At 34.3% G+C, this 27,145-nt stretch overlaps 1 protein-coding gene across 6 annotated transcripts in view; it reads right to left on the bottom strand.

The window, feature by feature from the left end:
* Window positions 1–303: 303 nt before the first annotated feature.
* Window positions 304–27,145, bottom strand: part of LOC143242962 (voltage-dependent calcium channel type A subunit alpha-1-like) — a 98,533-nt gene continuing 71,691 nt past the window's right edge. For 3 of the 6 annotated variants that reach the window (XM_076486585.1, XM_076486576.1, XM_076486581.1), the window contains 12 exons: window positions 24,628–24,755; window positions 24,339–24,435; window positions 23,712–23,817; window positions 22,470–22,574; window positions 20,932–21,041; window positions 19,854–19,889; window positions 19,030–19,187; window positions 16,476–16,593; window positions 12,878–12,922; window positions 10,296–10,373; window positions 7,516–7,738; window positions 304–6,713 (listed from right to left, as the gene is read on the bottom strand). In XM_076486585.1, coding sequence (XP_076342700.1) covers window positions 5,872–6,713; window positions 7,516–7,738; window positions 10,296–10,373; window positions 12,878–12,922; window positions 16,476–16,593; window positions 19,030–19,187; window positions 19,854–19,889; window positions 20,932–21,041; window positions 22,470–22,574; window positions 23,712–23,817; window positions 24,339–24,435; window positions 24,628–24,755 — 2,046 coding nt within the window. In that variant the 3' untranslated portion in view covers window positions 304–5,871. Of the gene's footprint in view, window positions 6,714–7,515; window positions 7,739–10,295; window positions 10,374–12,877; window positions 12,923–14,586; window positions 15,608–16,475; window positions 16,594–19,029; window positions 19,188–19,853; window positions 19,890–20,931; window positions 21,042–22,469; window positions 22,575–23,711; window positions 23,818–24,338; window positions 24,436–24,627; window positions 24,756–27,145 lie in introns of those variants that run through there. The other 3 variants (XM_076486577.1, XM_076486578.1, XM_076486591.1) reach the window with 3 other exon arrangements.

The raw sequence follows: 27,145 nt of genomic DNA, 5'->3' as shown, positions 1-27,145 counted from the left end.
ATTTCATTCTCCAGAACTTGCGACATTGACAATAACATTATAATGCTGAAAGTGCAAACATGTTGGTCACCAAGTTTTGATACCACAACCTTCAGATTGCGAGTCCCCCTAACCATCAGGTTCTCAAGTCTAATAAACAGTAAAAGGTGTTCATGATTGAGTTGTTTAGCTCATAATTCTTTCAATCAGTCAGATTCTTAAAATAATCCAAACACACAGTAGATTATACTGACAAAGAAAATAATGTTTGTTGTATTCTAATGTAGAATGAAAAACACAAGAGCCTCTTACAAAACATGAGTCAACAATTTTATTGAAGATTGTTAAACACCTCTGAATCAGAAGTTTCTCTTCTTTACAAATGAGAGCTTAGAGTAAAAAGGCAAATAACTTCCCAAGTGTAGTATAAATATGACCAGGCTTAATATTCCATCATTTTCTAAATTTTGTTGTTTTTTTTTTCTCACTGTTTATATTGAGAAAATAGGTAAAATTGGTGTAAATGGTATTTATAGATAATGACTCTTTCAAATTATCTTTTTCCAACAGTAAGTAGATCTGAAGGAAATTGTTACATTATTTTCTGACTCACCTTGAAATCACTATTATTTAAAACAAACGTATATATGTTAAGTCATCATACAATGATGAACTTATCCTTGCATTATATAACTTATTTTTGATTCTATTGAAGGTTAATCATGTTATTGTATCAGGACATTTCACATGGAACCTATTATCCGAAATCCATTTTTTTTAAATGCTACTTCATATACAAAATGTGTAGTAACAAATTCAAAGACGTACACAAATTTCGTGGATCGTATTTAAATTATTCAGAAACAGAAATAATTGGCTCAGTTTACATATCTTTTTCCTTTTCTTAGGTGATATGGTATACGCACGCACGCACACACACACGCATGCACATTAAGATTGGTTTTATGCAAATATTTTCCACGCCATGATACAATATTAGATTGAAAATTCGCCATTTTTTTGTTTAATACATCAGTAAATACTACAATTACAGGTATTAAATAACTCGAAGGTGAGTTTTACAATGAAGCGGTAGAGACCGAAAAGGCAAGCACCTTCCATTTTAGTGATAAAAAATTATAATGATTTCATAGCCTCATCAGACAACATATTTTCTAACGGTTTCTGAAACAACGTATTAGTTTGTAAGATGCTCGCAATGGCACAGAAAATGAAAATTTTGTTTAATATAACCTCTTCTTGGTTGTATTTTTTACAAATGATACAATAATTTAATACAAAAGAGATTTCTGATAGTGATATATATATATATATTTGTATATACACACAATTAAAATATTTATCAGCGAAACTTGAATGTAAAAAACTGCATGAAATTGGGAATAGAGACATAATATAAACGTATACTTTTTTTAGGCTTAAGAAACACAACAATCAATTGCGTTACACGTAACAGTCTACATTTTAACAACTCGACTGTGAAAAGCGACTGAACTTGACAAGTACTTCCGTTGAAGGGTTAGGTTGAACACTATGCTGAAAGATTAAGCGAAAATTAGCATTAAACGGAAACAACCGATATTCCGTACTAAACGTTTCAAGAATTATGACAATTATATTTACATGGTATTTACAATTTTGTTGTTAATTTTAACTCAACGGAAATCTTGATGAAGCATTACAGGTTTTAAACTGAGAATCTACAATGAAAGAAAATCGTACTCTCGAGAACTAGGCACGATTCTTAAAAAAAAAATTCAATATACGACTATTGATTAACTATTGAAACACGGAGTATTATTAATCATTGTATTCAATATTCAGCTAAATAACTGAAAATTAATACGTTAAATAGAATGTTCGTTACATACATGGTACGTGTCGGTATTATACAAGAGGCGATAAAGAAATTAACCCTATGCACAGAGGATTTCATCATAGGAGAGGGAAAGAAACAACAGCGAAGCTATTGTACCCTCCCCGATTATACAAAAAGTTATTTCTTAAATCTCTGTGTTTCTTTTTTGTTTGTCCTGTTAAATTTGGTTTGAAAAGTTTTGTCGATGCAAAACCTGAATATTGTCTCTAAAATGTATCTTGTATATTCTCAAATGAGATCAATATATTTCTTTTTTTCGGGTTGGATATATTTTCTGCTTCTGAAATGTCATTGATTGAGAAATACGTGATTTGATTGAATAAAAACATTGGCTTGCCGGTTTTAGCAAATTAATAAAATGGAAAAGTTAAAGCTCATTAAATGTATTCGTTCTTAATGTCGTTATTCCCGAGCGTGGCAACCCAATACTATTTCCTATTTTATTAAGCGATGTAGAGTTATGACAATTTGCTGTATGACATGTTTCCGCTAGGGCTAGTTACGCTCACTACTGCCTTATCTTGCAACATCATAACCAGTTAGATTTGGAATCTATTTCATTTTTCTTTGTCCAAACAATAAGTGATTAAAGTTATAACACTAAAATCTGGGTTCGATTCCATCTGGTTGACACAGTAGATAGCCTAATGTGGCTTTGTTCTAAACAAACACGCACTTTGAACAAATATTTTGTTTCAGAATTTCATACAAAGCTACACATAGGCTATCTGTACATTGCCACCCCTAATTTTCAACTAATAAGCTAGAAGGAAGACAGCTGGTCAACAGTGCTCGCTGCCAATTCTTGGGCTACTCTTATCAATAAGTGGAATTTGGATATTTCTTTTATCGCGCATCAACGGCTTCAAAATGCAGAACGTGATTCTGAGGCAACAAGTCACGATCCTAAGTTAGGATTCACAGTCCGAACATGCTAACATTCGGCCACGTCCAGCCCTTGTATATAAGGTGCGTTTACAGAATTTAAACACTAAGGTACGGTAGTTTGGTAAAGCTCTAAACTCACGTAAAGTATTTTTCAAAACGATAACATAAAACGCAAAGCAAAACTTACTCAATGGTTTTTTGAAAGTTGAAGCGTTTGCAACTTTCCAAATAAAGAACATTTCTCATTTCACTTTGGATATTTTAGAGAACTGTTTTCGGGAATTAAAAGTAAAATAATTATATGTTTGCTTATGAAATGGTTTAAACGAATACTTTTCTTTCGTAATTTTAAAAGCCTATAAATATAAAATGAAATAAGGCTCTGGATATATTCCACACCTCGTAATCGTAAAACTTCTCTAAGATCCTAAATAATTATTTTAAAATTTCATAAAAATGATTTAAGTGTCATGAGAAAGCGACGTGTTCTCTGTTAAAAACGGTACATGTGATATGTTTTCAAATATACGTACGTTTTTGTAGCATTAAGTGTATAAAAATGCATATGCTGAGTACAATAGGTTATTTGCGCAATGTCTATGGCTGGAGTCGAACCAGATATTAGTGTTGTTTTATTATAAATACCTTAAACACTCTGTAGTAACTTTTTACCACCTTAATTTTTTAAACAGTCACGCAAAATAAGTAGGAGATTCAATTTTTTTTTTATTTAACGTTTATTTGATATTCACACTTTTCAAAATTTTGTTGGAATATGAAATTGTTTCACTCTGAACTCTATAGTTTCGACTGAAATTTATACTGATAGTGAATATGACCTTCAGCCTTTATATGTAAAAATTTTAGCAACATGCTGAAAGTAAATGTTGAAAGTTTCCTATTTTATGTAATATTGCACGTCATCTACCTAAACACTGAAACAAGTTTTCGACTCAGTGTGCTTCGTATGGCGTTTTTACCACATCGAACATTTTTTGCACTATACTTATTTGGTTAACAAATGTAAAGTTATTTAGTACAACAAAGATGATTCATCGTATAGAGTATAGACATATAATTTTTATAATTTGATTTCCCGCACCTCATATATTTTGAATGCAGTTGAGTTTTATATCACGTTAAATACTATCCAAGTACACACTGAGACCTATGTTTAAAAAAGAATCTTGAGATTAGTACAAATGGTCCCGCCATCTCTCAAGTCAAGCTAAACGTGAGCAACGGTAGAAAAACACAAAAAAGGCCTAGCAAGTTTTCCGGTCCCGTCATATCTTGAGTCGAGCTTAATATAAACAATGTAGGAAAAACAAAGTAGGCCTAAATAATTTTTAAACTGAAGACAGTGAAACAATGGTTTGCAACATAATACTAAAAGTTCTTTCCTTATGCATAATTGCTATTCCATACTAAATAATAAACAAAATAATTAAATATGAGGTGTATACGACACTTTTATCTCGATCTTTAACGTACAGAAAAATGCCGCTTAAAGGTTTCCTCGCTGCCTGGCCAGTGCAACAGTGTTGTCAGGTCGCGGTTTTTCCGCATAGTCTAGCTAGTTGGGAAAAGATAGCTCCAATAAATATTCAGAAATTGGGGTAGCTACTTTTTGAGCTATTTTTAACGGGTCTTGCAGACCTCTGGGCTATATTTAATATTTTTCACTAAAGGTTTCATATATCTGCGTTATTGTTTGGGGTAGAATATTGATGAAAGTGCCCTAATAATTTCGAAACGTTGTTTTTTTTTTTAAATAATAATAATAACGCCACCAAAAACTTTGTGGTGTGTATTTTAGAGTTCGGTTTTCCCTATCGGCTTAATCATGTTCTTTGTCTTACAGACTAACACAGCCTTACTTTTTGGTGTAGAGGTTTGCTGTTCTTTTTTTAATTGTTTAATAAAATATACTATTATTAGCGTTTCATTAAAAGAGTCACATTGTAATCTGATAGCTGGTAAGAAAGGAATGTAAAGCTATCCCTTTAGACTTTAGAGCGTCCATAATAATTCTGTGCTAATAGTGACGCGTGCACGAAATGGTGCTTTCTGCAAAGCATTTTTCTTCAAGTATATATAAAAAAACTTGATTTCAATTTAGAAAAACTGGACTAGTTTTCAGGCAGTTGTGGGTTCTAAATACCGTAGAAATCTGGCAACACTGCTGTACAGTTAGAAACTTGTTCCCAATGGCGTGAGATGCTAATAATGCACGTGATAATTAAAAAAAAAGGGAAAAATGCAATTACCCTCATTTTATTATTATTTTCGCGTTACCTTTCAACAGATAAAACGTAGATTAAACGAGAACGATGTCGTGCCTTTAATTATACAGTAGCGGACAAACTACTGAAACTAAGGCTTACTATGTCCACCGTGATGCTAAGCCTAATAAATACAAAGAGATTAAAAACGTTGATAAGAGTTAATATTATGATACACATGGGTATACAACTGACAGAATCTTAAAAGTTTCAAGGGTCTAAAACTGGTTCAGTATACTCGTATTCCGAATACTGCTTTTTGATAAACCTTTCTAGATTATTAAAAGATCGTTAGTAAGAAAAACGTCTTAGATATTGGAAAATAATATAAGTTTATAAAAAAACTACTGTGCTTTAAATATATATATATATATATATATATATTAGTTTCTTGTTTGCAAATTTTGTGCAAAATGCAAAAGAAATATCCTATTGTTGAAACCATAGCTAATCGTATATGCAGAAACGTGTTCTATCACAGCAGAATCCGCGTGAAAGACAAAGGGTTAGAATCAGTAAAGATATATAATTAACAAACCAAGAAAGCTTTTACATCAGAACATTTGAGATTACCAAAACAAACAGCCAAATTTTGTGTTAAATGTAGATAAGAAGAGTAGAACAAGTTGTTATTTACATATATATTTGTTTGTTCTGAAGCGATGAGATATACCACGCCACTCGTGTTCCAATAAGAATCTTGAATTTCCAAGTAGTAATTTCTTTATCAATACTTAAAGCAAGTATCTGTTGTTCTGCACAAAGAGCAAAACCCACACTTAAATTTTATTTTATACAAGAAAATGAGGGATTGGCTAGCTAGCACCAATCATCTTCGGAGTCACTTTGTGGCCCCGTACGACCTGTCCGTAAAGCAGCTTCTTTTTCCAGCCTTTCACGTTCCTTTTGGCCCGGCTTGTAGCCATTAGGCAATGGAGATGGAAGCTGTCGAGAACCTCTTCCAATAGCTGCCGCAGCTTCAAAACTGAGCGGTTCACTATTATGGCCAAGAAGGCCAAAATTTCTGTCCGTATAAGGCAGAACAGATTGATAATATCGATCTATACTATGAGTCTTCTGTTGATTACGTGGCAAACCGATCTTTTCTCCTTGCCCTAAAGATGGGCTGTGAGGTCTCGTGCTTGAACACGTTCTTTGCCGCCATAACGGCAATTGGGATTTTGGCAAATGAGTGGGTGAAGCATTCACTTTGGGGAAATTTATGTTAAATGGGGACTTGTTACTGGGTTGGGGCAGTGTAGGCGAATAAGACACAACAGGGAAGTTAATTCCTTCCATCGATCGAACATCAAGACGTAAGGTTGAGGGTTTGTTTGGAGTTTGAGGTAATTTTCTCCCCCTTGGACCCCTTTGTAATGGTAAGCTGTGCGCGGACGCAGGACTGGGACTCCGGGATCTTTGTTCTAACTGAGTTTTACCATAATATTCACTGTGGGTTGGAGTTGTGTTTGGGCTAGGGCTACGGGATATCTTGTAGAGGCACGATGTCTTGTACTCTGGACTAATACTCCGACTTCGTCCAGGTAGTTGAGAAATGGTCTTCCAGGTAGACGGCTTACCAAACGTGGAACGATTGGGTGATCTTCCCCGGAACTTCTTGCCCTGACCAGAAATGTCGAATTCATCGCCCCGGAGTTTGGCTACATGTTCGGAAAATATGGAAATATTCAAAATGCGCGATTCCTTGTTCTCTTCACAATTCATGTTTGTTCATAAATGTTACATGATTGGTTTTCATATCAACAACAATAACTAGATATATCTTTTCGTAATTTGTATAATTATAAATCTTAAAACCTTTATCTCTGAGTTTATACATGTTGTACTCAATCTCAAGATTCGGTCATTGACTGAGAAAAAAAAAAAGCTTATGTTAAATATGAATGAAACTGTTCGACTTTTCAATTCCACTAAGACCTTTGCAATATCTTAGTAGTATTCTACAAAAAATGTGGGTGCAATATACCTCGCCATTTTCGTTGTACATTAACAAAAGGTTTGGTCGTGTTTTTAAATTTTGCACAAAGCTATACCAGAACTATCTGCGCTATCCGTCCCTAATTTAACAGTGTAAGGCTAGAGGGAAGCCAGCTATTCATAACTATCCACCGTCAACTCTTGGTCTACTCTTTTACCAACGAATAGTGGGATTGGCTGTCACATTATAACACCTCCACGGCTGATAGGGCTAGCATGTTTGATGTGACAGAGATTCGAACCCGCGACCCTCAGATTACAAGTCGAGCGCGCGCCCTCCAATCACTTAGCCATGTCGGGCTTGCATAAAAATAATTTAAGGAAAATGCATTTCAGATACTGCACAAACACCGCAGAGTCATATCGGTCTTTGATAATTTTAACATGTTGGGGTCACGAAATGACCAAATCCCAAGACTGGGCATGACATACAGAATACGTTTTGGTTTATAATGTCGTTCTTACCTTTTGCTCTTCCTCTGCGACTTGTCTCATATTTTACCCTATCAACAAGATTATTCACGGCTTCTGAAAATCCAATATCATGGCCGCCTCGTCGAGGAGAAGTAGATCTTCTGATAGGCGTGGGGGATCTTCCCCGTCGTGGGGGGGTTGAAGAGTCGTGCCTGACTCTTTCTGGGGAGGGTGATCGGGACCGGGTGCGGGGGTGGAGGTGAGTTTCCCTTTCCTGGTGTTAAGAAAAGAAAACGGTTATTTCATTTTTCAGGTCAGCCTGACAAATTTGGAAAACTTGCATGACATGGGGACTTAAATAGGTACATAATACTTTACCAAAATATACGTACAAATTAAGTATGCCCAACGTGGACATATAGACGTTACTTACATTCAGAACCCAAACACACTCGCGCATACACAGATTAAATATACACGCAACGTAAACATACCAGCATACAATTTTCGAAATAATTTCAAAAATAATTATAATAACTTGTTACGTAAGGTAATTATTTGAGTATTATAATGGCCTCAAGAAGTCTAACGGATAATGAACGGAAACAAAAAATAATTACATTCTCAAACACTATTTTTTGTTGTCTTTCCAAATATATAGTGCACATTGGAGAGATTTAGGTATTTTGATAAAAGTTAAGAAAAACTACCTTTACACTCCAGATAAATATAAAAGAATGTATTTTTATTTAATCCAAAGTTTGTATGATACATTAACCCTGAAGATTTTTGTTTGTTTTTGAACTTCGTGCAAAGCTATACAAGGGCTATTTGCGTTAGCCGTCCTTAATTTAGCAGTGTAAGACTAGAGGGAAGGCAGTCAGTTATCACCATCCACCAACTCTCGGGCTGCTCTTTAACCAACAAATATTGGAGTTAACCGTCACATTATAGCGCCTCCACGGCTGAAAGGGTGAGCGTGTTTGGTGTGACGGGGATTCGAACCCGCGACCCATAGACTGCAAGTCGAAAACGTTGGTATAAATAAAAACATTTTTTTATATTTATCTGGAGTGTAAAGATAATTCTTTCTTAACTTTTATTAAATTCTCAAACACTGGTACGGATAAACATTAAAATAAAAAATATGTCACAGTAACGTGCAGCACGTTACAAAACTTTTCACGAATAGAATTTTTACTTCAACTGTCCTACCGCTCTCTGTAGGCCTCGGTGCATTTCAGCAGCCATTACATGAAACACACGGAAAAACACAGGATCTAAATTTCCCTTGTATGGTCTTTAAAACCTGCAAGTTCAGATGGGCATGGAATGGAACATAATAACTGTTTACGTAATTGTTTCTATATTATAAAGCGTCGTCTACCAGTTTGTAAGACACCGTTCAGCGTTTCACTAAAACAAAGTGTAAAATACGAGGTGTTCCATCTTGCTGTGAAACAAAAAAGTATTATAATAACACTGTTATTCTGAAAGATAATTCTTCTTTAACATATCCAGAGAATTTGATCCAGTTACAATCATTTCTCAACAGACAAAAAGACAATATTTTTCAATCGTCCTAAATCAGCACGCAAAACGCTGGACTTTGGAGTGTGTTACACGTGCTTGGGTTCTAATCTCCACAGGTTTGACAGCTGGGTGTGTTATGACTCCTCCGGACAGGCGGAATGCTGACTATCGGATATGATAATTAAATTGATGGAAGTGCCATACTAACTCTGTAGTGAAACATAACACTTAGCACGAGTTTTGCCCCGAAATATTCTTCAAATAGCTGTACAGTGTCTGAAATTTCTTCATATGAGAGTTCAGGTGTTGTTAGTACGTCAGGTTAAAAAAATTCCCCATAAAATACTTTGGTAAAATACTCTGAAGACTCGAGTTACTGTCCATGCTTGACATATTTCTTAAATTTGGAGTTTCGAGCGAACAACACACTTGAATTGCATGTAATGCTATCTATTGACAAATTTCTGAAGCTTCGTTTATACTACAATTTTCAAAGAAATGGAGTGAAATTTGAGAGCTTTAAACCAATATCTACTTTCTAGCGTGCTTTTATCTTTCTTTGCTTAAACGTTACTAAGTTTTAAAATACATACAACCATTTGTAACTTGTAAACATAACGTACAAAAAACAAGTCAAGACCTTTAATGAAACATCTAACATTTATCAATCAACAGGAAAATGGATTGTCTTACCTTACACTGAAGGATACAGTTTTTGTTGTTGTTTTTGACCAGAAGGTCTAGGATTGTGGATACAGTACTGCGTAATTTGTATTGATGCTTAAGAAACTAAGAAAAGTACACTTTCTAACAAATTATTATTTTTAAGAAAAACAAACGAAAGCTTCTAGAAATTGTTGTTGAATTTCACGCTAATGTACTTGAGGGCTATCTGCATTCCTAATTTCTAATTTAGAAGTGACAGACTAGAAGGAAAGCAGCTAGTCAACATCATCCACGACTAACTCTTGGGCTACTCTTTTACCAACGAAATTTGGGATTGACCGTGACACTACCGCACTGCTGAAAAGACATGTTCGGTTGCGGGATTTGAGCTCGTGACCCGTATACTATAAGTCAAGTACTCTCATCACCAGGTTGCTTCTAGGAAAAAAGAATCTGTTTTCCGTATATGAAATATAATTTCCTCTCCGAAGTGAATTCAGTAACAAAGAAACAAGCAAGAAAGCAGGCATGGAACAAAAGACAAAGCAGGACAGGAACTGCACAGTTTCACTCACACGCACACCACAAGAAGCCTGCAAAACATTAAATATTAACAAGATTCACCCACTCACTTCCTCGGATCCTGGCTCTTCGCCTGTATTATCTGTTGATGGCTGTCCTGTAACGTTCACGTCCAACATTTCGACGCCCTGTTTATACCCAGAGTCATAGTGTCTATAATTATACATCTCTGACGCTTGTAACAAGAAATACTTTTAAAAAATTCCCACTTAAGAGAAAGATGACATCACAAGTTTAACGATTACTTATCAATGCAATATTTAATCGTACTGTGAGATACACTGGGCGTTTAAGCAATGAAAGAACTGCTGAAAGGTAGTGTTATTGCTTTCTGTTCTCATATTTCCTTTTGTTTACTCGTAACCAAATGCTTAAAGCCAAATCAGGGAACTGATATAAATAAATGGAGTCCTGATCGCAACAGCAACAAAAGGTCCATGCTTATAATCATGCTTATGTAAAAAAAAAAGCAAAAAAAAAGCGATGCTGCCTGAAGACTCAACCCAGGCCAAATATTAATGAATGTATACAGCCAGATGTAGCGTAAGGTTGAATTGTGCTTTCATACTTACGTGAATTGCACGGATTCAACTTATTGGTTGTGGAACAATGATTGTTTGTTTTAAGTTTCGCGAAAAGCTACACGAGGTCTATCTGCGCTGTTTTGTGTTCTAAATGAGATTGTATTGAAAAACAACACAGAATGTAGTTTGTTTGTTTTGAATTTCGCGAGGGCTATTTGCGCTAGTCGTCTCTAATTTAGCAGTGTAACACTAGAGGGAAAGCAGCTAGTCATCACAGCCCACCGCCAACTCTTGGTCTACTCTTTTACCAAAAAATAGTGGGATTGAGCGTCACATTATAACGCCCCCACAGCTGAAAAGGCGAGCATGTTTGGTGCGACGGGGGTTCGAACCCACGACCCTCGATTTTACGAGTCGAGTGCCTTAACCATCTGGCCATACCAGGCTTGTGGAATAATGAATAGTTTTTATTTGTTTGTTCGTGGTTCAACATGGTCTATTTTTCTTTTTCTATCGTAGAAATATTATAATGTTCTTGTAATTCAGGTTTGGTAACTATATTTAATATCATTTAAGTAAGGTTTTGTGCTAGTAGATAACTATACAATGCCGTAATAACGAAATTAAGTGTTTTAACCCCTATACCAGGAGCACTCATGTGAATGTCAAAAACAAAACTGGAGAACGTAAAAAGGAGATAATTTCTTTATAAAAATGTTTGATAGAATTTCTGCAGTTGTCAAGCGCAAAACTACACAATTAGTTATCTGTGTTTTGCCAATCGTGGTCATGGAAACCTGATTTTTAGCGTTATAAGCACTCAGACTTAGTGCTGAGCTGCCAAAAGCTTATAGAAATATATCTTCAGAATACATAAGAAAATAGTTCAAATATCCTTCTTTCATCAGTTCAGCATTGGAATCGGTGATAGAAAACAAACTTCCTGAGTTTTTATCTTTACATACAAATCATCGAATAAAACGCAAGAAAATGCAAACAAATATATTATCTCTAATTTTAAAAAAATCCCCATATGGCCTAAAAATACAGAACATTGGAATATTTCTAGGTAATGTCATCCTATGTAACAATCTGTGTTGAAGAAAAAAATAAAACTTCCTCGTTATTGAAATATACAACTCACTATTTTACAAAACGTCTTACGAGAAATCTCCGATAGGAAACATATTAACAGACGATTATTTGAAATCTAAATTACTGAATAATTAAAGGATTTTCACTCTTCATTGTTCTGACGACTTTAGCAGTCGAAAAGAAATCTGAAAACGTTTAGTTAGCTTCTAAAGATATATAAAACAGCTAACCAGGAAGGTTAATTTTATTTGGGTCGAAACGATGACCACATTTAATTTTTTTTATTTCAACGGTTATTATAACATTAACACACAAACATTTTTCTAAAGCCTTCTCTGACACAATAAGTTTGAAAACTCTTTTAAACATTTTTATACTTTTATCTGTACAGGATAAGTTTTGTTTGTTTGTTGTTAAGCTAAAAGCTGTACAATGGGTAATCTGTGCTGTGCCCACCGCGAGTATCGAAACCCGATTCTTAGCGTTACAAACCCTCCGATATGGTGAGGAGCTATCAGAGACGAAGATACGCCACAAAATGTGATTTCTTGTTTGTTTTAATAGCTATTTGCTGTGTTCACCACGGAGAATCGAACCCCGGATTTTAGTGTAGTAAGTCAGTAAACTTACCACTGAGCCATTTAGAGAGGTAATTATTTTTTCTTCTTTTTAACCATATCGTGATAACATTTAGTATATCATTATTTTAATAAAGTGTTAAAAAGAAGCACCCACATTTTGTATCAACTGTATTCGAATGAGCAGAAAGCTAAAAGCATTTTTAGATATAATACTTCAGAAGAGATTTTTTTAAAAATGAAGCCACGAATTATGTTATAAATTTATAATTGAGAGATAAAACATATTTATTGTTGTTTACTAAAGGAGTGTATGCGTTAGATGAAATAAAACATTAACAAAAAGCTTTAAGTGAATATCTTTCAGCGTAAAGTAAAAATGAGCCATTCTTCTCAAAAAAAAAGTAAGGTAAATATCATGCAGGGTCAACGTACCTCATAACACTCCTCAACGTCACTCAGTCTTCCGCATAAATAAACCTGTACCAAAAAGTAAAATATAACAAAAAAAATACAACTAAACAAGAAACAGACTGAAGATCAGTTCCAGTTCTTCTGACGTCAACAATGTGCTCTACAATAAAATAATGGTAAAAAACAAAAAAACATGCGGTAACATTTCCACCAATTACACGTGAGCATGCACTGGGTTGATCAAATGCAAACGTGCAAACAATGGCAAGATTGCGTACACTCTTTAAAATAACCTTTAAATCTAAAGCTAACCCTAAGTAAAGATATGCTCTCTTTAATGTTTAGAAAATTGTTTTACTAGCATATCAAACTAAATGTATTTTATCCAGTCAGAAAAAAACAACAACAAAACAAAAATAAACTTCACATTAAGGACCTATGAATAAATGGTAATTACTTATACCAACCAGTAATTTGTCTTGTTATCATACTAATCAATAATTGTGCTTTGCTGTATTATTAACAGGTAATTATGCTTAGTTAGCATACTAATCAGGAATTACGCCTTCTTAAATTATTAACAGGTAATTATGCTTAGTTGTCATATTAGACAGGTTATTAGGCCTCGTTATCATACTAATCAGTAATTATGCCTTCTTAAATTATTAACAGATAATTATGCTTAGTTGTCATATTAGACAGGTTATTAGGCCTTGTTAACATACTAATCAGTAATTGTGCCTAGTTGTTATGTTAACCAAGTTATTAAACCTTAATAATATTGTAATCACTAATTATACGCCGACATGATGTCCAACTTCCTTCTCGTACTAAAAAAAAAAAAAAATAATGTAACTGAACATTATTTATATAATTTTAAGCAAGTCATTGTTTAATTTACAAGACACATCGGCTCGCCGTTGCTAAGCCTAGGTTTTCATTCTGATGCATTTTGAAAGTAAGGACTAACTATTATCACTAAGACTGAATTGCAAGAAATACAAATTTGTACAAATTAATCCGAAAATATGCATTCAACAGTCTCATGAATGGTAAGAAATTTGTGGCTCAAGAAACACATTTGAAATGGTGTTTTAATGGAACGTTAGCAAGAGTTAGACACAATAAATTTGAGAACTTTAACGGACTGCAACTGTCTGTTGAAAGAAAAGCAGACGACTTTTCGGCTTGTATACTTTCTTGTAGGCTTTCTTTTGAAGTCGAACCTTCGTTCCCTTTTCTTTCAACAGGGAGTTGCAGTCCGTTAAAATACTTAAACCAACTATATTCCAATTGGTTCTTTCTTGAGGTACAATAAAACAAACATATGACCAAATATTCATATACCATTCTATAAAATGGTTATTTTATTTTTATGATGAAACTACGAGATGAAATAAAATGAACAAATTAATATTTTGGAATAAATAACTTCAAAAACGAGTCAAATATTATGAAACATTTCAGTTTAGATGAGGTTAAGAATGGACACTAAGAAATAAAAATATGTTATATGAAAAAAAAGAAGTCATTTTTGATCGTAAAAATTAATACATTCAACGAACACTTAACATTAAGATAAAAAAAATGAAATTTCTTTGATTTCTAAATATAAAATTTGTTTTAGCGAAGCCTTTATAAACGTGAACCACTAACAACACGAAAAATCCACGTTACAAGTTAAAAACAGAACAAAGGAAAAAAACACATCAAGCTTTTCAATATCAAAGTTATTTCATAAAAAAATTTATTGTCATACAAATGGCATCTTACTGATTAATCGGACTTATTGATGACGAGAAACACATTTGAAATAAAAATGTATCTCAGAATGGCTGGTAATATTAACATATTCTCTGCTTACTAGTAAAAGTTAATACTCATACCAGCCGTTCTAAGATACATGATTAATCGGGCGTTCGTTTACAAATGGCGAACCGAATATTGTTTATAGTTTACCAGTGGTTAACGATACTTTTAACTGAACAGCACACAATAAAAGTTCTTTATCATTCATGTTTCTATCTTCCTTGCTTAACACGTTAACATAATACAATATTCTTGACGAAAAAAACAGAGACCAAACATTATTTTCGATTCAGCTTGAAATGTTAAAAAGGTAGAAAGCGTTATAGACATTAATAATGGAGTATTAGACATTTTGTTTGTTACTTCCGAAGGTTTCGGTAGTGACTGGTTATACTTTCAATTCACATCTGATTCCATTCGAGAAGAAACAATCTTCTTGAAATACTTCGTAGAGAATTTACAGGAGTTTTAGGCTCATACAGTAGTTACGTGGAACACTTTCTTCTTACCGATAACAGGAATACAACTATTTTTTTCTTTTACGTGGTTGCCTTTAAAATCGGAATCAACAGACCGTAAAAACGAATCATTTCGTCTTGGTCTTGACAAACTATTACAAGTTGTAAAGCTACGAACAGGTAAGTCTAATTGATGTCCTGTGGCTGATGTAACATTGTTGGGCAAAGCGGAAGATGAATGCTGCGTAGTTCGATTGACAGAAGTAAGATGGCGGTAAGGGGAATAAGACGATAGTTTCCGATCAAAAGGCGAGACCCTATAGTTGTTTGACGCAAGACTAGTATCTTCAATAGTTTGAAGGCTAAAAGGAATATTGTGGTTGAATATGACCGATTTATCGTATCTTTCACTGAGGGCAAATTGAGGTCTTCTTAGGTTGTGGTTTTGTTTGTTGCTTTCGGATGGTGCATGATTGACTAAAACCTGGAATGAAACCGATATTTTGGTTTCGTAGTTCAATATTTTCATCAGGAACTTAGACCAACGAGATGACAGACAACAGAAACCCAGAAAGACCGCACCTTGGTCATGCTTTCAAGAGAAACCAGCAGGTTTATTTCCCCATTGGAATAACAACAAAATATATTTAATGATACATCACATACGGACTTTTCAACACATTAGCTATACCAGTACATATTAATCCACACCTATCAGTGGCGTAGTTAGGTAGGGGCTAGAGGGGGCTTATGGTCTTAATGATAATTTTATTCTATGTAAAATTACATGGGATGTAAGGCCCACAAAAACTGATTAGCCCTATGGCTCACACAACCTCAAATTCGCCACTGACAGCTATGGTTTTAAAATTGGAACAGTGAAGGCAGGCCAACAATAAACCGATTAAATGAAAAAAAAATCCAAGTTTTAATGCCATAACCAAAAAGTAATTAATATACTTAATACCCAAATAACATGCTTCTATACGATAAGCACACATCTTCTATGAATAAGTTTAGTTTAAGGTACCAACTTCCTATAAGTTTTATTATTTAACTCAGTTACTGTCATTGATATTACGTCAAGATAGATACGATTCCTAATCAGGTTTTATATGGACATCTTTACAAAGGCTGAAGACATTACCTGTATAAAATGATTCGAGAGCCAAAAAATACCTTAAAAACGATACTCATAAAAATGGCTTTAGTGAAAACGTCGTAGTGTCTACATGCAACAAAACATTTTTCTGAACATGCTGTTTCAAACATGCTGATAAAAGTGTCCAAAGCCCAAAGGCGAACTTAAACCATGCAAACTCAATCTTGTCACGAAAGGTGTCCAACCAGACCTGCGATCCGGAAATTTCACTATCCGCACTGTGTCGTTTCCTTCGACTACTTCCACGACGTAGAAAACTGAAAGACCGCTGCCACGTGCTTTCCGAATTGTCGTGGATTTTGTCAATGCTGTTCAGAAGATAGAAAACATAAGTTTAATTATAACAAAACTGGACGAGTAAAAGTTGTTCTGTAAGTGAAAAAAGTGTATCTTGAGATTTATTTGAAAATATAATTGTTTTTTGAGGAGGGTGTGAAAGTTCAGTTCACCTAACGATACGAATTAATTAAATTCTTCAATAACATGTGTCCACTTGGAGGCTTAACTCAACTTACAACTTTATAACAGAAATTCTGAAACAAGTGAACGATTAAATCAGAGATACATAATTTATGCATAAATTATCCGCTAATTGACTGAAAAGAGCTACACTGACTGATTAACTTAGTAACTGAATCACAGATTAATTCACGCTGTCTGACTCGCTAATTAATAATGAAGTGATTAACTAATTTAACTCATTCAAGTCTGGCATTTTATTATCATACTAGTTGGGTGTGGTTTGTTTTGAATTTCGCGCAAAGGTACTCGAGGTCTATCTGCGCTAGCCGTCCCTAATTTAGCAGTGTAAGTTTAGAGGGAAGGCAGCTAATCATCACCACCCACCTCCAAACCTTGGATACTCTTTTACCAACGAAAAGTGGGATTAAACGGCACATATAACGCTTCCACGGCTGAAAGGGCGAACGTGTTTGGTGCGATTATATTAGTTTTCTACATACTCCAGAAAACTTAGAAATATTAATAGCGGCCTAAATTTTTATGAAAGTTCTATATTTCACACAATCATTATATCATATTTAAAAACAACATCCAAATTAACAAAACATGAACTATTAAATATGTAGTCTAAAGCAATATACACAAGTAAAACTGACAAATGATTGATCCAATCTTCTCAGTGGGCCTCTGCAAAAATACGCGTATGTTTTTCTTTTCTTATAGCAAAGCCACATTGGGCTATCTGCTGTGTCTACCAAGGGAAATCGAATCTTTGATTTAAGCGTTGTAAATTTGTAATATATTTTCACTTTTCTCTAAAGGTTAATTATGGTAATATCAAAGCTAAAACATCAAAACTTTTGCATCCATTTTTTTGTTTGGGGGGAACATAATTAAGTTTGTGTACAAATGTTTTAAAATATTCTGAGCTACTTTCAGCAAAAGTAAAAAAAAATTGTAAAGACGAAAGTCAAGTGGTTTTTTTGTTTTTTTTGCGTGTGTGGAGGAAACGTTACAATTTTACAAGTGCAATCAAACAAGACCTAGGGTAGGTTTTTGGAATAAACAATATAACATTGTCTAGTGTAAACGTACCTGAATTAAAAGTTTCTACACAATAACGATAAAATGTGTAAGTTACATTTAAGGTCATAATCAGAATATTCTGTTGGTTTCTGATGCTCTGCCACCTTTTCACGTTTAAACAGTAACTTTTAAAGTACTGTATTACATACATAAAGTTGCAAAAGTGAAGATTACCTAAGAAGGTGAAAACGTTGTTCTGTACTTTATTTTAATTAAAGTTTTAATACCCATACCAGTCGTCTATGGAATACATTTTTACTTCAAGAAAACTTTCAGAGAATCTTTTGTCTCTCATCGTTCAGTTCAACTGACGATTTCTGGTACTGTAGGAAAGGCCTCTTGGGCAGTAACTTGTGGGAAACAGAAGATGAATCTGAACTTGTTCTTACACGTCTGTGATTTTGAATTCTAAACAATAAAATTGAGATGAAAGTGGAAAACGAAATTTCCGCAAAACACGTGATTTTAATTCACAGATTCCAGGCTTAATAGAATATCCCGTCAGTTTAATGACCTGTCTCAAATTCTCAAGAATAAGTAAACTTAATTTATCAGTTCTTCATTTCATTAACAGATGGAGTTTAATATTTGTGCTGTAAAAAATAAATTGCTCGCAAAAAAGTTAACTTCAAGAATTAATTATTGTTCTGGAAAAACGAAAAACCAGCAACAATTCGAAAGTGATTTTTTTATTAAATTTGTAATCTGTGACGAATTTTATTATCTTGATAATAAACAGCGACGTTAACAACTCATCAAGTTATGGACAATGGCACGTAGGTTGTGGCTGTGACAGAAAGCTGAGGAGTGTTATGTCATAGAATACGTGAGAGGATAGCGAAGTGTTATATCTTGACATATTTGCACTAGCTATTCAAATCATTGTCTCCGAACTATACTGGAGCGAACCCCAAAGAAACTTACCAAAACATTTAAAATTAACGATTACCTAAAACGCCTTTTAAACGTGTTTAATAAGTTGAAATGTTACTTTAACCAAGACGAAAAAAACAAACACAAACAAATCAACTTCAAAATTACACTGTGACAATGGTAAGATGTACATTTAAAAACAGTTATTTACCAATCTGATACATTCCGTGATGAACGTAACATAAACGAATCTCATTCTTGGGATGCGAAACGATCCTCGTCATGACAGTAGAAATCAAATAATAAAGTGAAACGTTATTTACCTTAGTCTTGAGTTGCGAAACGACCCTCTTCGCGACCGTAAAGATCGACTGTCAGCATCTTCATAATGTTCTTCGTCTTGGTTGAGGCTCTCGTGACTTGCTGCGCGTGAATTCGAGTTCCTGACTGCACCCATGAGACGGCGTAGCAAGGACGGCCGCTAAACCGAGTGAATAGACAACAGTTATTAATACAACAATTAAACACGTAAAGGAAAGGTGTTAGACGATACATAAAAAATGTTGCTCCAACACCACAAGTATTTACGTGTATATATATTAAAACAAAACCGTTAAAGTTGCACCATAATTTAGTAATGTTTAGTTCTGTGCACTCGTAGACATGAAATATGCATTTCTAAGTAACAAGAAACGAAATGACAACGTTCAGGCCACATTAATAAGTCATTTAAGTATTCGAAATATACAGCCAAGAATGCAATGATTACTACCTGCCACGAATGATAGTCGACAACCATATAATAACGACAGTAAACACTTTACTTTTTTTTGAAATAACAAAACAAAAACCAACTAACAAACAGTGCTTCAAATTCCTGTAAACAAAGCTTACGTATCAGACATAGGTTTGTAGGTTAGTTTCGAGGTCATAACACTGTTGTGACTCTATTTATAAACGAAACAAATCAACTTACACTAATTAACGGTAAAGAGTTTTCATTTTTATGTGAATAAAAGTCACGTAAATCAGCCATCACGCAAAAAAAAAAAAAAAAACGGTTCGAAACGAATCAAATATATTAAAATTCCGAACAATTATGATTGATTATTTAGGAGAAGAGAGGTAATAGGAGGTTAAAAATTACCGCTGGGTCTGTCTGAGGAGCAGATGTATTTTCCTCCTGTGAACAGAACAAATACACATTAATCTAGCATCACATAAATTTATGTAAGTCGAAAACGAACTCGACAAAAAACATAATATTTCAAACAAACAGTAATAATCGCACTACACAGGTTCTCTGACTTACCTAACATTACACCTCCTTGCATAGCTTACAGGATTTCGAATTCGAAAAAAAGGTTTGGTTTTTGAATTTCGCACAAAGTTACACAAAGAAGTATCTGTGCTCTATCAACTGCAAGTACTGAAACCGGAATTTTAACGTTATTAGCCGAGCCATCAGGACAATTCTATGATTAGTAGATGCAAGATTAATAAACGAAAATAGTATTTGACAGCATATGGACAATGCAGACTTTGGTAAACAAACGCATGCATTATTTTATGCAGAAAAAAAAGGTGACATAGCTTTTAAAAATAAATTAGAATTAAACGTGATTAAGAGATACGACATTATTAAAGGGCACGCATTACAATAAATTTTGGAAAATAAACATTCTTACATAATGTTCAGGCAACATGAAAATAATCATAAGCTCAAATTAAATATCATTTACAGACACGAGACAATAGACAAAATCGAAACAAATTGATAAATTAATAATAATAATAAGCACGAAGGCAAATTTATTAACATATTTGGGTCCGTTGAAATAAAAAGTATTTGGTACAGCAATGAACAAAAATAATAAAAAAGTGCTTCATATGTTATTGAACAGATAAGATGAGACACAATGCTTCAAACATAATACACAAAAGCTAAAAACAATAACAAGAGCAGATTCTGAAGTTTGTATATTTACAGACATAATGAAACACAATGAAAAGAAACTTGCCAAATGCACTCGAGGTGGTGCTGAAATTTTAAGACAGGCAACAGTGAGGGACAATGTTTAACTAATTGAAAATATAAATTAATCGAAAAGTACATAAAATTAGGTTATTTCACATTTGGAGAAGATGACTGTTAAACATATATACACGAATAACTAATTGTATTATTCAATTTAAATGATGCCAAAAGAAAAATGGCTACTCACTGTCAGATTTGTTTCAGTTGGTAACTGGCCGAATCGTGAGGTTTTCCAATTTTCCAAGATCAATAAACCCGCATAAATTTTTCCAACAGTTAGATTTCCTTCCTGAAGGGCTATTTATTTAAAGGATTATAACAATGAAGGAAACAATGGTACAATTTAAAATCATAAGCAGAGACATTTAAGTATTTACAAAAAATCAAAATGCAAATGAGGGGGCTGTGTGTGTGGGGAGGGAGAGATGAAGTATGTGAGGGACTTTTAGGGACTGTAACTGGATTAGTTACAGCTACAAATGTTGAGTACATTATTTTAAAATAATCTTGTAACTTCACCATGTCGTCATGTCTTGTCATGATCTGGTGGCTCATGTGCCAACGATATCAATAAGAGAAGATTACATTTGTTTATTTTCTAAAGCAAAGCCACATCGGGTTAATTGTTGTGCTCAACTCAGTTGCCTGAACTATGTAACTCTGCATTTACTGTTGTTCCATCAGTTTCATTTGTTATATTTCAGCACAAAGCTAGACAATGGACTAATCTACACTCTGCCTAGCTACCATAAGGAACTGAACCCTGAAGTCCAGCGTTATAAGGCCGAGTGGGGTAACTATGGTAGTAAAAAGAGACAAAGAAAGAAGAGCAAGAGAAGAAATAAAATGGCACAACAGATAACGATCAAATAAAAACTAATTAATAAATTAACATATTACATGAAAACATACCAAAAGGGCAATACCAAATATTCAACCATTTACTAAAGTTCACTGGTTTAATGTAAACTCTTCCTTAAAGAAAACTGTTTGTTGAATAAATGTGAATTCATATAACATTGTGCAAGTTTCTTTAATGAGATTTCACATTATTAGGAAGTATTAATAATGTTTGATTTTGAATTTCGTGCAAAGCTACACGAGGGCTATCTGTGTTAGCCATTCCTAATTTAGCAGTGTAAGACTAGAGGGAAGGCCACTAGTCATCACTACAAATGGCCAGCTCTTGGGCTACTCTTTTACCAACAAATAGCAGGATTGACCATCACATTATAATGCCCACACGGCTGAAAGGGTGAGCATGTTTGTTATGACGAGGATTCAAACCCATGACCATACGATTATGAGTCAAGTGCCTTAACTACCTGGCTATGCCGGTTCTGCATTAAAAATGGGACATTGAATAATCTTTACATAAAATTTAATGCTGAAATAACACTTACCATGTTTTGTACTATGATACAGCATTAGAAGACAAATTACACAGTTTTACAACTAAAACAACATGAACTTGTGTTGTAAAAACACCTGATTTCTGTAAGAAGGTCTCATGTGTCAAAAAATGTTTAAAAAAAATTATGTCCAATTTTTGAAGATGCCTTATTTAACAAATATTTTAAAACATGACAATTTTTGAAAACAATTAAAAAGGAGGGTGGTTAACCATCTTAGCCACCATCACTTCTAACCCCACCACTGCTCTGCTCTCTATTCAGAGTGTCTCCTTAACTGATCTTCTGAAAAAAAAATCCTAATAAATCTTACCATCGTTATTCGGCAAAATCTTATCCATTAATTTCTTAGCTTGAAAGGGCCATATTTTTCTAATTGTTTCCCTAAGTTCTCTGTCTGCTATATCCATTTCCTCAGCTGAAAAGACAATGTCAAAGATATTAATCGTTTATATTGTACAAAACAAAAATAGCCAGAAACATAATTACAAATACATCTTGCTTTAAAACAGAGTTGAGAATTATAACTACGATGAGTGCTAAAATAACGTTTGTCTGAAAAGATATTAAATTATTATAAAATAGTAGAACTGTATTTCCTAACATTAAATATCAGGTGTTGGCTAAACACATTATATATGGAACACTTGAGCTCAAAACAGTGTTACACTTTCATCTTGTTAACTGAGCATTACAAAGGCCTTCATGCCTTTTGGGATGTTTTCCTCATTCTTTGACTAAGACATTTCATGTGGGTTCTCACTATCTCTTTTTTGTTATATAATTATTTAATTCCCAAAGTATGAGATGTACAAACAGACAGTATATGACAGAATTTTATTTTGTTTACTGAAGTAATGTTCAGTCAACCTGTTGTCTTTGGATTCTCTGACAGGATTCTGTTTTGTTTACTGAGATAAAATTCAGTTGATCTGTTGTCTTTGGATTCTCTGACAAGATTCTATTTTGTTTACAGAAGTAATGTTCTGTCAACCTGTTGTCTTTGGATTCTCTGACAGGATTCCATTTTGTTTACAGGAATAACACTCAGCTAACATTTTGTCTTCAGATTCTCTGACAGGATTCTATTTTGTTTACAGAAGTAAGAGTTAATCTGTTGTCTTTGGATTCTCTGACAAGATTCTATTTTATTTACTGAAGTAATGCTCAGCTAACCTGTTGTCTTTGGATTGTCTGACAGGATTCCAATTTTGCTTACAGGAGTAACACTCAGCTAACATGTTGTCTTCAGATTCTCTGACAGGATTCTATTTTGTTTACTGAAGTAAAGTTCAGTTAACCTGCTGCCTTTGGATTCTCTGACAGAATTCTATTTTGTTTACTGAAGTAATGGACTTTGGATTCTCATTTCTAGCTTCCATTCAGTTATCTTTCATTAAAGTGTTGCAATAAACTTTACAAAAACTACTTTAAACATTGCCAAAATCCAGCCTTGAAATCTACAAAATTGAGTTGTATTACTGTTAATCAACTTGACTGGGAAATAACAGTGATATCTTAAGCACATAATGCAGAGTAAATTATTATGACTTACCAGGCCTCATTTTAATGATAAGGTTTTCTCGGATCAAAGCAAACAAGGTTGTAGTAAAGCTAACTTTTCCTTCTTCTGTTATGGGCATGTTCATACGAATTAACTTCTGTAAGAAGAACAAGAAAAACGTGTAAAGTGACACCCACATTAAATCAACTGAAACTTTATGTAGGTTATCACTAGCATTCGTCACCCAAGATTCAAGATATTTTTGAATAAAAGTTTGTTTAGTGGAAAACAAACGTCTTTCCATCTAGAGAACGTATGCTATTGATAACTAACTGTAATGACATGTCACTAAACGTAAAGTAACTTGAAAGCTAAACAGGATATATATGTCATAAAATATAATGTCATTTTAATGGTAATCTTCACTACCAGTGAACAATACAATTAAACTCAGTGTTACTTTTATTATTCCAAAGTAGTCTGTGTCTTTTTTTTAATTAGGAAACTTTACATTTGTGATAAGCATAGAATGCATTGTTTATCAAATCCTAAACTAAGAAATTCCTTTTTCATACAGTTAATAAGTTTTGGGTGATGACCCTCATAAAATTATAAAAATAAACACAAAAGCACCATTTCCTGTACCAACAATACTTGGAACACCTTAATTACATTTACCTTGTAAGCTAGTCTATAAGGACATTTGTTACCAAACCCTAGAGGTGGATCCATGTTTCGTAGCATGTCGTACATTTCCGTGTAGTGAATGTAGCCACTGGAAATGATTTTATTATACAATTAGGAATAATGTCCAACATTAAAAAAAGTTCAAAGTTTAAATGGTATCAAATATAACAAGATGACAAATAAAAATCAAACATAATTACATGGTGTAACTATTATTCAAATACACATAATGGTGAATAAATAATACATGCTTTAATGAAATAAGAAACAATAATCTTACGTGGCGCTAGGATCATATTCAGCCCAAACTCGTATGAATTCATCCAGGTGATGTGCACCCAAAATGGAAGAATCTCGAGTTAAATAGTCGAAGTTATCCATAATGACAGCAACGAAAAGGTTAAGCATCTGTAAATTAAAACAAAGAGAATTAGTTACTTTTACATGAACAGAGAAACGTAAAGGTTGGTTGGTTTGATGTTTTATGGCACAAAACAACTAGGCCAAACATCCGGTAAAAAGTTAAAATTAAAGTAAAAAAAAAAGTTGAATTTTTGAATTAAAAACATAAATAACATTAAATCCAATTTTTATACCAAGTCTACAGCGGTAAGAGAAAAACTACAGTAATATAAGTTGTAAAGGACTTTCTGTAGCATAATTGTAATTATCATAACTCGTCAGGAAGACTAACAGGTAAGTACAAAAACCACCGTTCGTCACCTGAATTTGGACTTTTCAGTCCTGGTTCTGAGTTATTTGATGTTGTGGCCATTTTCAAAAAGTTTCTTTGTTTGTTTTTGAATTTCGCACAAAGCTACTCGAGGGCTATCTGTGCTAATTTAGTAGTGTAAGACTGGTCATCACCACCCACCGCCAACTCTTGGGCTACTCTTTTACCAACGAATAGTGGGATTAACCGTCACATTATAACGCCCCCACGGCTGAAAGGGCGAGCATGTTTGGAGCGACGGGGATGCGAACTTGCGACCCTCAGATTACGAGTCGCACGCCTTAACACGCTTGGCCATGCCGGGCCGTTTTCAAAACGTAAAGTAATAAAACTTTTAAAATACTTGTAGCAAAATTTTAATTATAACTCACCAGGATGACTAATGGATAAGTTCAAAAAACAGCGTTAGTCATCCGAAGTTGGCCTTTCAAGTCCTGATTTCGAGTTACTCGACGTTACGGCCATTTTCTAGTTTCAAATTGAACTAGATAGACTTTGATTCTTAAAAGGAAATCACATTAAAACAAATCTAAAGAATAAATTAACAACTTAAATAGTATTAAAAAGATTAATGGTCTCTAAAAAACAAAAAACATTTCTAATGGTGACAGTGTCACCATTGCCAATAACACTGTCTTCCAACCATTTAGGGCAAGAAAGAAAGTAGAATGGATGAGAGCCATCGCAATTGGCGCAATGAGGGTCAATTTCACACTCATGGACATCGTGGTCCTTGTCACCCGAACAAGCACATGTCAAGAAACCATGATATGAGGTCTTCTAGTGACTGAACTGCTGACACTGGAAACATCTGAGAGTGTTTGGAATATGTGGCCGTATCTTGCAATTAAGATAACCTGCCTTGATGGTGATGCAAATGTCAGAAATGAGGGCACTAGTTGTCATCATAATTCCATCTTTGCGAGTAGAGATACACCTCACTGCAGAAACTCCTTGGGTGGAGAAACCAGCGAGAATCTCTGAATCGGGAATGTTCTTCAAATCTCTCTCAACAATAACTCCTCATGATGAATTCAAAGTAGCATAAGGCATAACCTCAATAGGTATATCCCAAATCGCCTTTGAATGCAAGAGGAGTTAACTGTTTTGAGATGTGAATGTTTCCACCAATATGTCACCCGATTGAAGCTTCTTTACTGACTCAGGAGAGCCAGCAAGTCCCTCTAGACCCTTCTGAATAAAAAAGGGAGACATCTGCCCTAAAGGTTTGTTTGAAAGAGAATGTAGTATAATAAAATGAGGTACAGGTGTTGCAGATGTTGAAGATTACTGAATTTCCAAGACGTGGTCGTTTACCTATGGACTGCTTTTTCACTATATTAATTAAGTTTTGATTTGAAGAATCCATAATAAAAAAATATTTTGCTGCCCACTGACCCTACACACCATGGAGCACTACAATGCCAAACAAGGACACTGCAGCAATGTCATTGTTTCGTGAACACTATACCCAAACACCAGCATTGGATACATTGGTCTATAACACCTGTTGAGAACATCCAACACTGGTACTTGGTTGACCCTAGCCCATGCGGACCAGTCAACCGACCCTAAGGGGTCCACCCCAAGGCCGCTCGTCTACAGGGATTCTAGGCCAAAGTGGTGTGTTAGGGTTTAACCACCAGGGTCCTCTCCTCCCCTTCACGGGTCACTACGCACGACGAACATGTGGGTAAATGTATAGATCCCAGAGGAGGTAAACTGAAACAACAGGTCCTCTCATCACGTACAGGAATCCATACCGAGGGGAAAACGTAAAGGTTAAGCATCTGTAAATCAAAATATAATGGGATAATTACTCTTACATTAACAGAGAAACGTTAAGCATCTGTAAATTAAAACATAAAGGAATAATTACTCTTACATTAACGTAAAGATTAAATCTCTATAAATTTAAACAAGGAATTAGCTTCCAATGAAACTTTTACGAGTTCTTAAAGCAAAAAACAAACAATGTATCTTGGGAGTTTAAAAACAACCCGCTTCAAGCAAAAATAAAGACAATTTAGAAATTCATAGGTGTGAAGACAGACTCTTTATGCTT

This window comes from Tachypleus tridentatus, chromosome 2, assembly GCF_004210375.1.
Source record: "Tachypleus tridentatus isolate NWPU-2018 chromosome 2, ASM421037v1, whole genome shotgun sequence".
Classification (NCBI taxonomy): domain Eukaryota; kingdom Metazoa; phylum Arthropoda; class Merostomata; order Xiphosura; family Limulidae; genus Tachypleus; species Tachypleus tridentatus.
The sequence above is the reverse complement of the archived record's forward strand: the minus strand, read 5'-3'. Positions and strand labels throughout refer to the sequence as shown.